The following is a 13,411-nucleotide window of genomic DNA, read 5'->3' as shown; positions in this document are numbered from 1 at the left end:
GGCTTAGGCTGTTGTGACTGAGCAGACGGGCGACGAGCCACAATCATAAAGACCGAGGTGTGGGATATGAGCTGTGACCAACAGTATTTTTGCTTCAGTTGTCTGGCTGGTGTCAACATAAACCAACTTACTATGATTGTAGCTTTACCATAGGCAGCTTTTGTTTATGGATTGTTAGTCCAACACCAGTGAAGAAAGATAGCATTTTATGCAACAATGGGTGGGTTAAAACTTTCTTCACGGATTATACAAGGAAACAATAAAAAAAACCACAAACCACAATGTTTTCGTAACACTATAAAATGACACAGCATGTTTTTGCATGGCTCTAGAAACTTAGTACTCAGATCAAAACATGTAATGCCTTGCCCAACAAATTCCTGGGCTCTCGTTACAAGTCTGGCCCTAATACATCCACATCTGAGCAGATCTTGGCTGTTTCCATCCGGTGCTGGCTGATAGCCTGGAGTATATTTTTTGTGCCCGCCAGAATTGGTCCAGATGTGGAAGCAGCATCTGACAATCATGCTGTACATGGGCCAGGCTGTGGAAACGGCCATATAGAGGGCAGGAACAAACACAAACACGTGTCCCGTGGGCCAGATTTATTTTGCTATCTGGGTAACAGCCTCATTGCATGGCTACTTGGTATACTGCTACTTTAACTGGCAAGCTAGCAACAAACATACTAGCATGCTGCCAACATGCTATGGCTCATCAGCTTATTTTCCATTCAGTCCCAGGAGAAAGTTAGTTTTCAGCATTGTAGACTACATCTAAATCTCTCTCTGAGCTAGCAACTAAGCTACCAAATACTCAGTTTATTTTAAGGATTTGTGAAAAACAAACAAACGAATTCTTACATATGAGGTTAAGGAAACGTGAACAATGAAACACAGCTAATAAGCTGCAGCAACGTTCTCCATTTTGTACTACTGGAATGTCCCCACTGTAAATGCTGGAGTGGCTGAAGCAGATGATGACTCAGTACTGCAATGATGTGCATGTTTTAGCAGCCACTGATTGAATATAGCAAACAATGTAACTGATTTAATGTTGTAATTGTTACAAATGGCTAATATACATTGTGACTATCATACCAATTCTACAGTGCAATTATGGATTATTATGTGTGCTAACTTGCCAGGCATCTAAAAATGCATGCAGTCTATAGGTAGAATTGATTAAGATCTTACACGAGTCACCTGAGTGTCCTAATTTTTCAAATTTAGCCAGTCTTGATAACCACACATGTAATACTGCTAGACATACAGGCTCTTTGTGTAAGTAAACTGTGATTTCTCTGGGAGCCACCTTGATAACAATTGACCTTTCAGACTTCATATTCACATCATTAGATGCAAATGTTTCTCCCCTTTAAGCAATAATGTCCTGGGTATGTATAGAGTGGGAGAAGAGTGGTAGGATTTTATAGTCTGTAGCAGTTTAAAGGGAAAAAAACATAACAAAGCAAAAAGCATTTCTGTTCTCTTATCCTTCAAGACAGTGATCCATGTAGCAACATTCAGACATAACACAAAGCAATTTTTGTATTCTGTCTACATCTGCGATTTTACCACAAAAGAAAAATGGGATATCCTGCCACTGTCCTGGGCGGGCTGTCCAGTCACATGTAACTACCCCTTTTTTCCCATTTATCAACAGGATGCTTCTCTTATCATCAACATTTCAGTTATAGCTACAGTACAATGAAAATCACTTCAGTGATAGCAGAAAAAAACAGCTATTACAGCAAATAAAATGCTTGCGAAGTGCTATTTACTTGGCCACTTCCTTCAGAGCCATGAAGTCACAATGCAAACTGCCCTTAACGCAATAAGGGTGTTATTTTTACCAGAGTTTTTTTGTAATGTTACTGCTGTGTTGTGTTTTTCTTGGCACTCATAAGAGGTCCAGCCTTGTGAAATGTGATGGAATTAGTCATTCATATCCTTGAAATGCCAGATATTTAATCAACTCGACGGAGAGGCACAAAAATGTATTTACCATCAATGCATATTTTAAGCCACAATCTCTTTTAGAATTATGGGAAGGTCAATCATCTGTCTTTTGGATGATGGCTTATTTAACTCCTGCACAATCCCCCAAACCAAGGCAAATATCCACTGAGCCTCTGTAAACAAGTTAAATGATCTCTGATGTCAAATACGCAACTGTAATTCCGCACCAGGATAGATGGGAATACAAGTTGTTAAGGTTGCAAAGGGCACTGATTGTGACCAAAGCTGATGGGAAAGACACAAGTCGAACCGACAGAAATCAACAACGCAAAGTTTGGGAAAAAAAAGGAAAGTGCACTGGAAAGCAAAGCATCTGTGACGGAAAATACTCTTCCAAAGATGAAAAGGATTCACATTTAAAAAGGGATGATGAGGAGTGGCTGTCTCAAATCCAAAAAAATGTAGCAAACATTCCAATTGCCCCGCAAAGATGAAAACCACTCCAAGAAAAAACACGATGAGGTGTGATGCTGCAGCTCTTTTTTTTCCCTACTTCCACACAGCGCATAGTGTCAGTGCCAAGATATAAATACAAACATATCTATAACAAGAAAGATGACGATTCACTTCCGTTTCACATGTTTCTCTTCTTTCTTTTTTGCTTCATTTCAAGCTGTTTTGTCATGGTTTGCAATTTACTAATTAAACTGGAGCTGAAAATTAAAATTTGCTTGTCTAGGTATGTTTCAGTTTTAAGAGTTTCTGTTTGAGTAAAAAAAGACTTCATTTACTGTACACTGTTGAGTAAAAGCGACCTACTTTGGGATATTTTTAAATACATCTTCAGAAATATATATTTTTTTATTTTATTTTTAAGCATATAGTATATATAGTTCTTTCCATCTGATTTGGATCGGTAGGTAGCAACTGATATGGATACAACTAAGATGTAAATTGGACAGCATTAAACAAACCGAAGTGATCAGAGGATTTATAAGCAGCTGTGATTCAGCAGAGTAACCAAGCTGTCTGCATCCTGCTGCTTACCAGATGTTGACTGTGATTCACACTTTCGTTGTTTGTTGAGCAAAATTGATCATGAACTTTCCAAAAACAACCTGAAAACAGCAGTGTGGACAAATGCGTCATTTTCACACATTGACATTTCTAAATTACCCATTTTTGCGTGGAGGTAGTTGTACTTGTTAGTGCAGAGACAAGGACATGATCTCTCAGCTTCACAGCTTCCACTTGTGTACAGTGTGATGCCTAGCCAAGCTGCAAGGAAGTGGGCAAAAGACGTGCAGTGAAAACACAGCCAGGGAACCTGAGCAGCCAGCAGAACAGAACTAAATGCTGCGGTCTGGTTTAGTCGCCATAGCAACCATAGTAACCCCCCTCTCCTCTGCTCTCTTTCACACAGACGCACAAACCCATCATCCAATCTTACTTCACAGGGGTTCAAGGCTAGCAAGATTTCCCAAAACCTCCTAATGCATCTGGTGGTTTTTCTCACAGCCCATGCCAACAGAAAATTAAAAACCATAAATGCGAGAGCGGAAGACACGAGAAGACAGAAAGACAAGACAGAAACTCAGGACGGGGTGCCAGTGGAGAAAGGAGGAAGACGGAAGCAGGAAATGATGATCAGAGTGAGATAGATGGCTGGAAGAGACAGTGAGTCACAAAGAAAGTAGAAGCTGGAGAGCAAGAGAAAAAAAATGAGGGGATGGTGGGTAGAAAGTGAGTGAAAGACACAGCAGTGTATCTTCTGCAAGTGACAGCAGGTGAGGGGAGCAGGTGTTAAATATTAAAGCGACCCAGCAGAAGACCTGGGCAAATGCCCCCAACTGATATGGGACATCCCAGGGTGGGACACACACATGCTCACATGAATGCATCCACGCGCACAAACACACACACACGGGCACACACGGACACCAAGGGGCAGCATCCCACCACAGTGGCAGAGCAAAGCCGAAAGAACATACATGTTTAATTCACAACCTTCCACTTCAGCATGTTCGTGTTCTTATGCTACACACACAGTGTTACCCCCCTAACCTCTATCCCCCACACACCAAAAGAAGCAAGTCAAAAGAAGAAATGAACAAGGTTTGGCAGCGAATGAGTGAGCACATATGGGGGCGAGGTAAAGCCGACAACATTTCTCATTTCCCATAGCGGTCCCTCAGTAATGGAAGTACAACATTCCAAACTAATGTGGGTCCTCTCCTGGGCTCGCACATGCCCTTTCTCTCCATCTTTTCCATGTTCCTGAAACATGTGTGCCTTCTCCAAGCACACCATCTGACTTCCAATGGATTATTCCTGGCTTTTCCACCCTGATATGCCTAACATGGGATGATGAGGAGGCAGAGGCAGAGTGACAGGAACCTGTTGTAGCAACGGTCCACTTGTTTTCTTTAACAAAAGAGGATGATGCCTTGATTTGTTTGGACTGGACCAATCGGGGTGGAATTTATTTTGAACATTTGCGATCCTGGCAGCCGCACACAGAGTACACAAAAACAAACACTGGGAAGCTAAAACAATATTACTGTCAGCAAGACTTCCAAGGTTTATCCCAGGCCGGCAGATCAGATTGTTTTGATTGATGAACGATGAACAAAGCCTGTGTGTGCACTTAGTAGCTTATTGAAGTCTTCCTGACATAGAAATCTGTGGATGAGGAAATGTTTGTTGAAGTGTTAGAAGGCCATCTGAGGACATTTGCACATTGGGATCAAAAGGAGGCTGGATTTTTGCCCTGAAAACTGCTCATGCTAAACGTCTGTGAAAGCTCTTTATATGTGGGTCTGGGGTCTACTTCTTATGAGCAGCAGTTTGGTGCAGGAGGCAGTGGACTTAATCTCAGCCGGGGAGTTGAAATAATGATTGAGATGGACCATGTAGGGTTTTGGTTGCGTCTTGTATCTGGGGGCTACTGCTACATGATCCCTCCCAAGTTGCGAAGCCTGTACTTTGTTTACTACTGTTTATTTATATAAATATAAATATTAAGATTGTTACACTGCAATATTACAAAACTGCTGATACTTGTGTTTTTGCTAAAGTGGAGAAATGATTGGTTAGTTAATAAGCAGGCCCTGGAGTAAAATCTCAACTATGGAAACAAAAAGGCAAAGTGCAGCTCCGTTAATTGGAACGAAACAACAAACCCTCTACTTCATACAACTTGATATGAGCACATTTATCCCCTGTTAAAAGTTGCAGAAAAATATTCTACTATCCAGAGGAAAAACACTCAAATTGTAGCTGAGCTCAGAAGGACATGGTGTGTAAACTCAAGAAAATCCTTACAAGTAAAAACTGCTTTTTTTAAAACCCGAGGAGTCGTTGCAGCTAGTCCCTGCTCTCCTCAATCTCGTTTATCAGTTTTTAAGGGAAGCCTGCAATGCTTGCTCCTGTTTATGTGATATTGTGCGATGGCTCCACGGCCAGCTACTGATAAAAATGACAAGCAGAGAAAGCCTTTACTTGAGATGTGACATAATCATGACAGTTAAGTTTGCTTTTTGGCAGCTTAATGCTGCGTTAACACCAAGCATTTCACACATTGCACTGCCCACCTCCATGTATAGCCATTATTTTAGAGCACTTGCCTGCCTGCTTGTTTTTTTTTTCCCCTGTGTTTTCTTGGCACCATCTTCCTGTATTTTGTGCTCTTCATCTAAAACATGATATAGAGAATGTGATACTCAAGGCACCACATGATGAGCTGCTCATTTTTCTCTCTGCTCCACTGTGGACTTGATTGTGACATTAACAGAGTAATTGTATGTGTGTGTGTGTGGAGACAGAAAGAGAGAGCGCACAGTGCTCTACCAGCTATATCATTTGTTAGCAGACAGTAATCAGGCTGAATTGTTACCAGCCCACTGAGATTTCTTTCAATCCTCCAGATTACCATTACGCCACTGACAGCAGGTTTGGAGGCAACAGCCAAGAGGTATTCCATTATTACATGGAGCCATTTTTCCTTCTTTTGGTTTCTTTCATAGAAAATTATGTTTGTGGAGTTTGGCTTTTTTATGCGTATCATATAGCAAAATCATAGAGAGGAGCTAATATAGCAGAGAATATAGTGACAGAAGAGCTGGATTATTGTGATGACCGTCGAGTGCAAAACATGTGTCAGCCTCACTGAGATTCCTCATCACATCCCTAACAGTTTGCTTTGCTTCTGTCATCAGGCAAGACAGAAACATGCTCCAATGCACCATCATGACTGGTGCTGAATTTATTCATTGAGTAATCAATTACTTAATCAACAGGAAATTAATTGCCAACAATTATGGTAATCACATAATCCTTTCAATTATTTATTAAGCAAAAATAGGAAACTTTAACTGCTTGCGGCTTCTAAAATGTGGCAATGAGCCGTTTTTTTCTGTTTTGTCTTTTCAGTGGCTTTAATATTAACCGTTTTATTTTAAATTATGTCTCTTTGTCAGTACTACTGCCAAGAAAAGTGGATGTGCTGTTGATTTTTATATGCTGGCTTCTGATATGATTTCTGAATGTATATACAATTTGTCAAACAGCATCACTCGATAATGACAGTACTTCTTAGTTGCTGTCCTTGTCATGACATGGCAGAAATGATTGGGGGATTAGTCACATCTATGCTCAGAATGCAGATGAGGAGATTCATCAATATCTTTTCACACCTTTTGCTCACAACAACTGTTTCCTTCTGGCAGGTGCAGTCGACCTAAAACCCAACCACAATGATTTTTCAATGAGTTGCTGACTCACTCAGGTTTCATAGCCACCTACCAGTGGGCTGCTTTTACCCTTCGTTTACAGCAGGCAGGACAAGCCTGCAGGAAACGTGGCAGGAGGGCGGGTTAGTTACAGCATGCAAACACTCACACGTGGGAGCTGCCAGGAATGACCACACTCGTGTACTATTGGACACCAAATAGTTCAATTCGAGCAGCTGGGGGTTAAGTACCTAGTTTAATGGCACATTAACAGCAATGATTGAGAAAAACGAACAACATTATTTATTTTCCCTATCATTACGTTCTCAGTGGACTGAGTTGGGTAACCTTCTTCTAACCTTTATCCAAGTCTCACCATTTCTTTTACTTTCATCCTTCCTCTCTCTCTTGGCCTCTTTTTTTGCGTTTGGTCTCTCTTTCTCATACTCCACACACACACACCGCATCCCCCATCAAGTAATACTTCAAAAGGCAGCTGTATTGCGGCAGTTATTGGTTCCTGTGTTTTGGCTGCTATACCCTGAGAGATTTAAAAGCTAAAGAACCAGTTGTGTTTTTATCAAAGCTTTTTCAGTCTGTCTGTCTGTCAGCGAGGTCTACAGAGTCAGTACCAGAGAGAGTATTGTGCTAAGAGATGTACAGCCCTATCTTTGCACTGAGCATCACTCAGAAAAAGAAAAAGGAAAAACAAAAAACAAAAAACAAATTCCCAGTCTTAAAGGATATATTCCCTTTTTTCTAAAAAAAAAAAAAAAAAAAAAAAGAAGTCCTTTTTAACATCCCACTGAACAGCAGATATGATCCGACTACATACAGCACAAGCTTTTTTTTTTTTTTGCTTTGCGTAGTTCAGTTTTTGACACAGAAGAAAACACATTATTGCATATTTAAACTATGCTTGATCATCTGTTAAAATAAAAAATAGCAAAGAATGTTCCATAGTCTATGCAAAAACTTCAGCTGACCTTTTGAATAATTTACTTATAAATGTGCACGATGAAGCCTTTTTCAAGGCCTATTAACATACAATTGCTAGGGGTGATATCAGCCATCAATTCAAAAACTGATTGAACTTTTGCCTTCCAACTTGCTGTTTTGGCAGCATTTCTCAAAGCTTAAACAGAAAAAAATAAAATAAAAATACCCCAACCCATTTCTGAGAGCACAGATTTAACAAACACACTTCCACAGCCTTCCACTGTGGCACTGTCTCATCTAAAATGTGCTGACTGTAACAGTTTATAAATTACTTCAGTGAACCATGTCCATTTTTAAGCCAAAGAACCTCAATACATCCATTAGACGTTTGGATGAGCTTAAAGTTACTCAGTTGAAGGAAAGATACCATTCATCAAAGGCTGTGGTTTGTCATTATTTTATATCCCCACCAGCTGAAGACACTTCCCTTTATCTGTAGAGTGGACAAGTCAAATTTATATTTTTCTGCGGTTTGAGGAGAGAATAATTTTTCATGCTATAGCTGGGAGGATAATGTTTAATCGTTTGTGATGTCTCAGGTGGGTTGAAGTGTAAATACCAAAGCTGACAATGAAATAGGTGTCTGACCAAACATACCAGGACATCTGGTAAAAAAGAAAAAAGGAGTAGGATGAAAAGTATTATCCTTAAACTTTTAAAGCTACCTGAGATGAGGCACTACAACTCCCTAATCTCACTTCCTAAACACAAGCGTGGTGTTTTCAAAGAGGCAGGACTATGTGCTGTTTGTTTGTGTTTGAGTGAGCTCCTCTGTGCTCGTGTCAATGATCACTCACCTTGTCAGCCATTATCATAGAGGAGCCTCCGTGGACTCCCAGGACTGGAAGCTGTGTCTGAACTGAGAGGAAGTCAAGGATCTGGGCAATGGCCTCCTGATCGGTGCCATCAGCAAACACAATACCGTGGAGACGAGTGCGTGACAGAAGCTCACACACCTGGTGACACAGTGAAACACAATCAGGTCTAAAACTGTCGGTCTCATAATCAGCATGGGTATGTGTAGTACTAATGAACGTTCGCAGCACTTTTTACCTGTGTAATCACAGACTTTGGGTCTGTCTGGTTGATCCTCAGTATTACCACAGAGATGTCAAGGGCATCATCAGGGCGCCTCGGAGGCCGGAGCTCCTGATCGGAAACAAGGCGTGTTTGGCCCATGATAACACCCACACTGAGCCCCGGAGGCTTCTGGGACATCACAGGCACCAACATCTGGGAGAGCAGGAGTAACATCCAGCTCACTACACCCATCATACCCTAAAGGAAAAAAAAAAAAAAACAACAAAGCAAAACACCAGAAATAAACAAAATGAACTGCATCTTCTTAAAAAGATTTACAAAATTAAACCTCTCAAACCCAACTTTATGTTACTAAGCAGCCTGTCACAGGCACAGATGAGACACATAGGACAGGCAATATAATATTGCAATCTTAACATTTTATTTTTTTGAACTTTTCAAATCTCATCAAATATGTATTATCCAAATCCATATCCCAAAAAAAATTAGCAAGAGTTGACTAAACTTGTCTTATATCATGCCCTTGTGTAGTTTATTCTTTTAGACAATGTTATCCCATATATACATATTATCATATTTATTCAAAGTCAAACAAAACCTGCCTCATCCAGGCAACTTTGTTTTGTTTTTTTTTTTGTTTTTTTTTAAGAAATTGAGTAAAAGTTTTATAAACTGACTTACGAATCTGCTTCAATTTTTCATGGACAGAATATATTTTGAACCAGCAAGATAACAAGTCACACATATTCCATACATGTCTTGGGGTTAAAAAAAAACAAACAAACAAACAAAAAAAAAAAACCCAAAATGCACTAAGTGCTCTGATACGACCCGCCAGCTTTTTCAAAGTTTGTACTTCATATTTTGAGAAAAACAGTGTGACTCAGATATGAGACGCGATTTTTAATCATTAATGCAAATCTCAAGTGCAAAAGCAAAGATTATAGGAACAAAGAGATGTTGGGGCTCTGAATGTACAGTTCTGTCTCCCACTCTCCAGAAATCTGTTTCAAAGTGTGCCACAGTTATTGGACCAGGGTTAAACCTAATGTTATTTTTGCGATAATCTGGCCTTGGAAAATGCCCTAAATCTCTCTTCCACTGTCTTGCTTTATTTGAACATAATCTGTGCCCATAGGCAAAATTCACAGTCAAGTGCTAGCTATTAATGGATAAAATAACCCTGAAATAAATGTAATCTGATTTTACCCCGTCCGTGGTGGTATAAGGGAAAACACTCCAAATCGCTAAAGGCACCCAAGTGTCTGCATCAATCAATAATTTTCACTGAGATAAAAAAAAAAAAGTCAACTCTTTTTCAGTACTCAACCAGGTTTCAGTCTAATACAGAGCAGTCAAAACTCTGGTTCCCAGTTTCAGCTTACTCTGTTACCTTTTCCTGTAATGTGAGCAGATCATAGAGAAGCAGATGAGTAGAGGAAATGCAGTGTGAAATGCCTTGAGCTGAATGAAAGCTAATGAAACCATGATGTGAATGCTACGTTGCATCTCAGCCAATTTCTTACACCACCACAGTCCAGCAGTGCTGAAAAACACCCCAGGAGGAAACATCACGTCCACAAAATTAACCTACTGTCTCTATATCTTCTCATCTTTCATCTTCCTCATTTTCTAACTGTGAATCCCTGTCTGCTAATCATCGCTATTAATTTTCTCTAAATGCACTTCATTTTTACTAAATCTGTCTTCTCGGCTTGGTTAGTGTTGTGTGTATCTGATCCATGTCATCTCACACCCGGTCTAATCAGGCCAGTTAGCTAAGTCAGTACTTTCCCAGCTTGCCCTCTGCCTTGGTGCCCACAGACTGCCCTGCAGCTCCAGCAGCACTTAGCATACGCCGCTAAATCACACACCGCTATACTCCTGTCTGAGGAAATTAGTGTCAGCTCCAATCAATGGGGCAGGGTTACACTAACTTTCCCTGCAGTTAGCATCAGCGCTAACATAACTAGGAGCCATAGTGCGCTGTGCCACAGCATCCAAAATGATCAACATAGCTGGAGAACTTTGGGTCACTGAGTGTTCCCGCAGTCTCACAGTATTTGCATTTGCCCTCAAAGTCACATCCACTGACTCCTATGATTATCTTCCAAAGGAGATGTCATGAAGGGTACATATTTCCCTCTGTGTTAGCATTTATGGTAGCGCTTCCACCCTAATGAAAAATGCAAAATGTTAAGAATGTAATATTAGGCAGGTCTAATTTTCTAGTATCTTGCCAACACTAAATGAGTTTTCACTCTATAAAAATGCGGTATACCGGTGAGATATTCTTTTTAATTGCCACTTCCCTGCAATAAAAGGAAGCTTTTGTCTGTCCTCATTCAAACATATTTCTTAAATTGCAGGAGTTGGCCTTTAAGTGCAAATTAGTCTTGTCAAAAAATGTTTTTATTTTCATGGATGAAGTTACATTTGGATTTGTTCAAATGATATCTCTGCTGAGGGGAAACAACACGCCCAGTGCTGAAATGGAAGCTGGCATTAAGAGGCTCCCAAGCTCCTTCAGTGACAATGAATCAGAGGACATCTTTGCACACTGTAATATAACCCCCGGGTTATTTTCCTCAGATACAAGGGACTTTTTTGGTTCAACAATGTTAGCCCTAATGCCTATTAAATAAAGCTCATGTGGGTGTAATTGCTTAAATTCATCAGTCCACAATTTGATTCTTTCACTCATCGCCAGTGAAGCAGCTCTACGTAGTGTCTCAGAGGACACCACAAATTAAGCTCTAGTTATGCGGGCCTTGTTTCCACAAAATACATTAAAGTGATACTCCACCCAAAAATCTGTCTTCGCTGGCTTGTAATGGGGTTGTAGGTAGTTAGCTTGCCCAGAGAGACACTTTAAATGAGTTCAGTAAGCTACAGAGCTGATGCTTTTTCATTTTGGAAAAAATTATCAAGACATTCCCAGAAATCTAACTTTAACTTCAGCAGCATATGACTGCCCATTGATTAACCCATCATTATCCAGTCACGCTTTGTTTTATGAGTAAATATATGTGAATGAAGTTCCACTGTCACTTGCATCATACAAAGAATTTTTAATTTGTAAGATGTTTATCTGAGATGAGTATCTGAATTTGTCAGAATTGCAACTGCTCTTGATTTAACAATGTTGTAGAAGTAGATAAAAACTGTGTTATTAAACCTAAAAATGGTTTATTCAGAGTGTGTAGAAGTCACCTCTTAATCTTAAAATCTTAATCACCTCTATCTCTTGGGTTATCAACACTTTCTTAAGGGCATGTTCCTTGAGTAAGAAAAAGTTAAATTTCACATTAACACGAAATCCATAAATGGATGCGTACTGTACTTTGAGATAACGGTTCACTTCAGTCTCAGGGTGAATAATGTAGTACACCTTTGTGTGCAGTGGCACAGCCACTTGCCACCTAGTTTTTTCAAGTTTCCTCTAAAGTTAACGTCCATATTACCCGATTCCTAACTCAGAGTGTCAGGGACAGATTTATGTGCATGTTTGCACTAGCAATCTGCATGAAATTAGCGTCTGACTTACTGAAGCAGTAGCTAATTATCAGTAACCAAGACAGTCTTTTTGGTGCATTCTGGAAATAAACAAGATCTGAAAACATAGAGAGGGACTCGATGGGGAAATGAATCAAGAAAGAAATCAAAATGTCGTGGTGCTAAAATAAGAATCCTCATTAAATGAAAATTTTACTTTCCAAACCATTTACTAAAACCCTGATTAAGCGATAACTCTAATTATTTGGGTGTTTATTGCGATAAAATAACCGCTCTGTTGGTAAAATCGGTGCGTAAATGTACAAATGTCATTGCCATTTTGCAATTGCCAGTATTCATCACCTCAGATCAAGTCAAGTTGAGGTTTAGAAGTCTTGACCACAAACCCACAACGCTCCACCCTAGATTTGCATTTTGTAAAAAAATACAGTTTTTGTTTTTGTTTTTTTTACTATTACTGCATTATTTTTCTTTCTGTAAAACTCTCAACTCTAATTTCTTCATCATTGAGTGTCCTTCAAACATCTGTTGTGGTAATACTCAGCTTTATTATTCTCTTCCTTACCCCATACAACCTTCCTAAATATATAATTTACATCTGAAAATATTGCTCTGGTTGAGTAAGCCTTAATAAATGCCCCTGAATGTGCAGACAACCAAATGTGTGAAATCTCCCGTTATCTGTGTTCCTCCTTTAAACCCTTAATGTATTTGCATGAGGAGGAGAACACCTTACTTCTCCTGTTTGTAGAATCACACTCTCAACTGTTAAATTTTATTCCAGTTTATTCCCCTCTCTCTATTTCCTGTCAGCATCTCTAACAATTACTGCCTGAAATAAAGGAATAACCCCCCCCCCCCCCAAAAAAAAAAAAACAGTGGTCTATTTTCAGTTTTTTTTTGTCAAACTGGGTATTTGCTCATTCCTCTTGTACAAATATAAAACCATCCACAAAAAACTAAAACACACAGACACAAAAAAACTGATAAAAAAATATAGTTACATGCTATCTACAATTCTTTTCTCATTTAACATGCATTATTCTGTTCAGTCTATTTCAATAATTATTATCTTTTGTTTTTCAGATACAGATGAAGTGAATCTGATTTTATGGTAGACAAACATTAAGAAAAGGACCAAACGGTAGTTGGAGAAGAATGGTC

General features: G+C 39.5%; 1 protein-coding gene across 1 annotated transcript in view; it reads right to left on the bottom strand.

Annotated features, from left to right (window-relative positions):
- The window catches only part of grin2ab (glutamate receptor, ionotropic, N-methyl D-aspartate 2A, b), an 83,018-nt gene that overhangs the window by 55,111 nt on the left and 14,496 nt on the right, over positions 1-13,411 (bottom strand). Inside the window, exons 3-4 of the mRNA XM_029499885.1 lie at positions 8,744-8,968; positions 8,488-8,646 (exon numbers count right to left, since the gene is read on the bottom strand). Of these exons, the coding sequence (XP_029355745.1) occupies positions 8,488-8,646; positions 8,744-8,968 (384 nt within the window). The remainder of the gene's footprint in view (positions 1-8,487; positions 8,647-8,743; positions 8,969-13,411) is intronic.

Source organism: Echeneis naucrates, chromosome 1 (genome assembly GCF_900963305.1).
Source record: "Echeneis naucrates chromosome 1, fEcheNa1.1, whole genome shotgun sequence".
In the NCBI taxonomy this organism is placed as follows: domain Eukaryota; kingdom Metazoa; phylum Chordata; class Actinopteri; order Carangiformes; family Echeneidae; genus Echeneis; species Echeneis naucrates.
The sequence above is the reverse complement of the archived record's forward strand: the minus strand, read 5'-3'. Positions and strand labels throughout refer to the sequence as shown.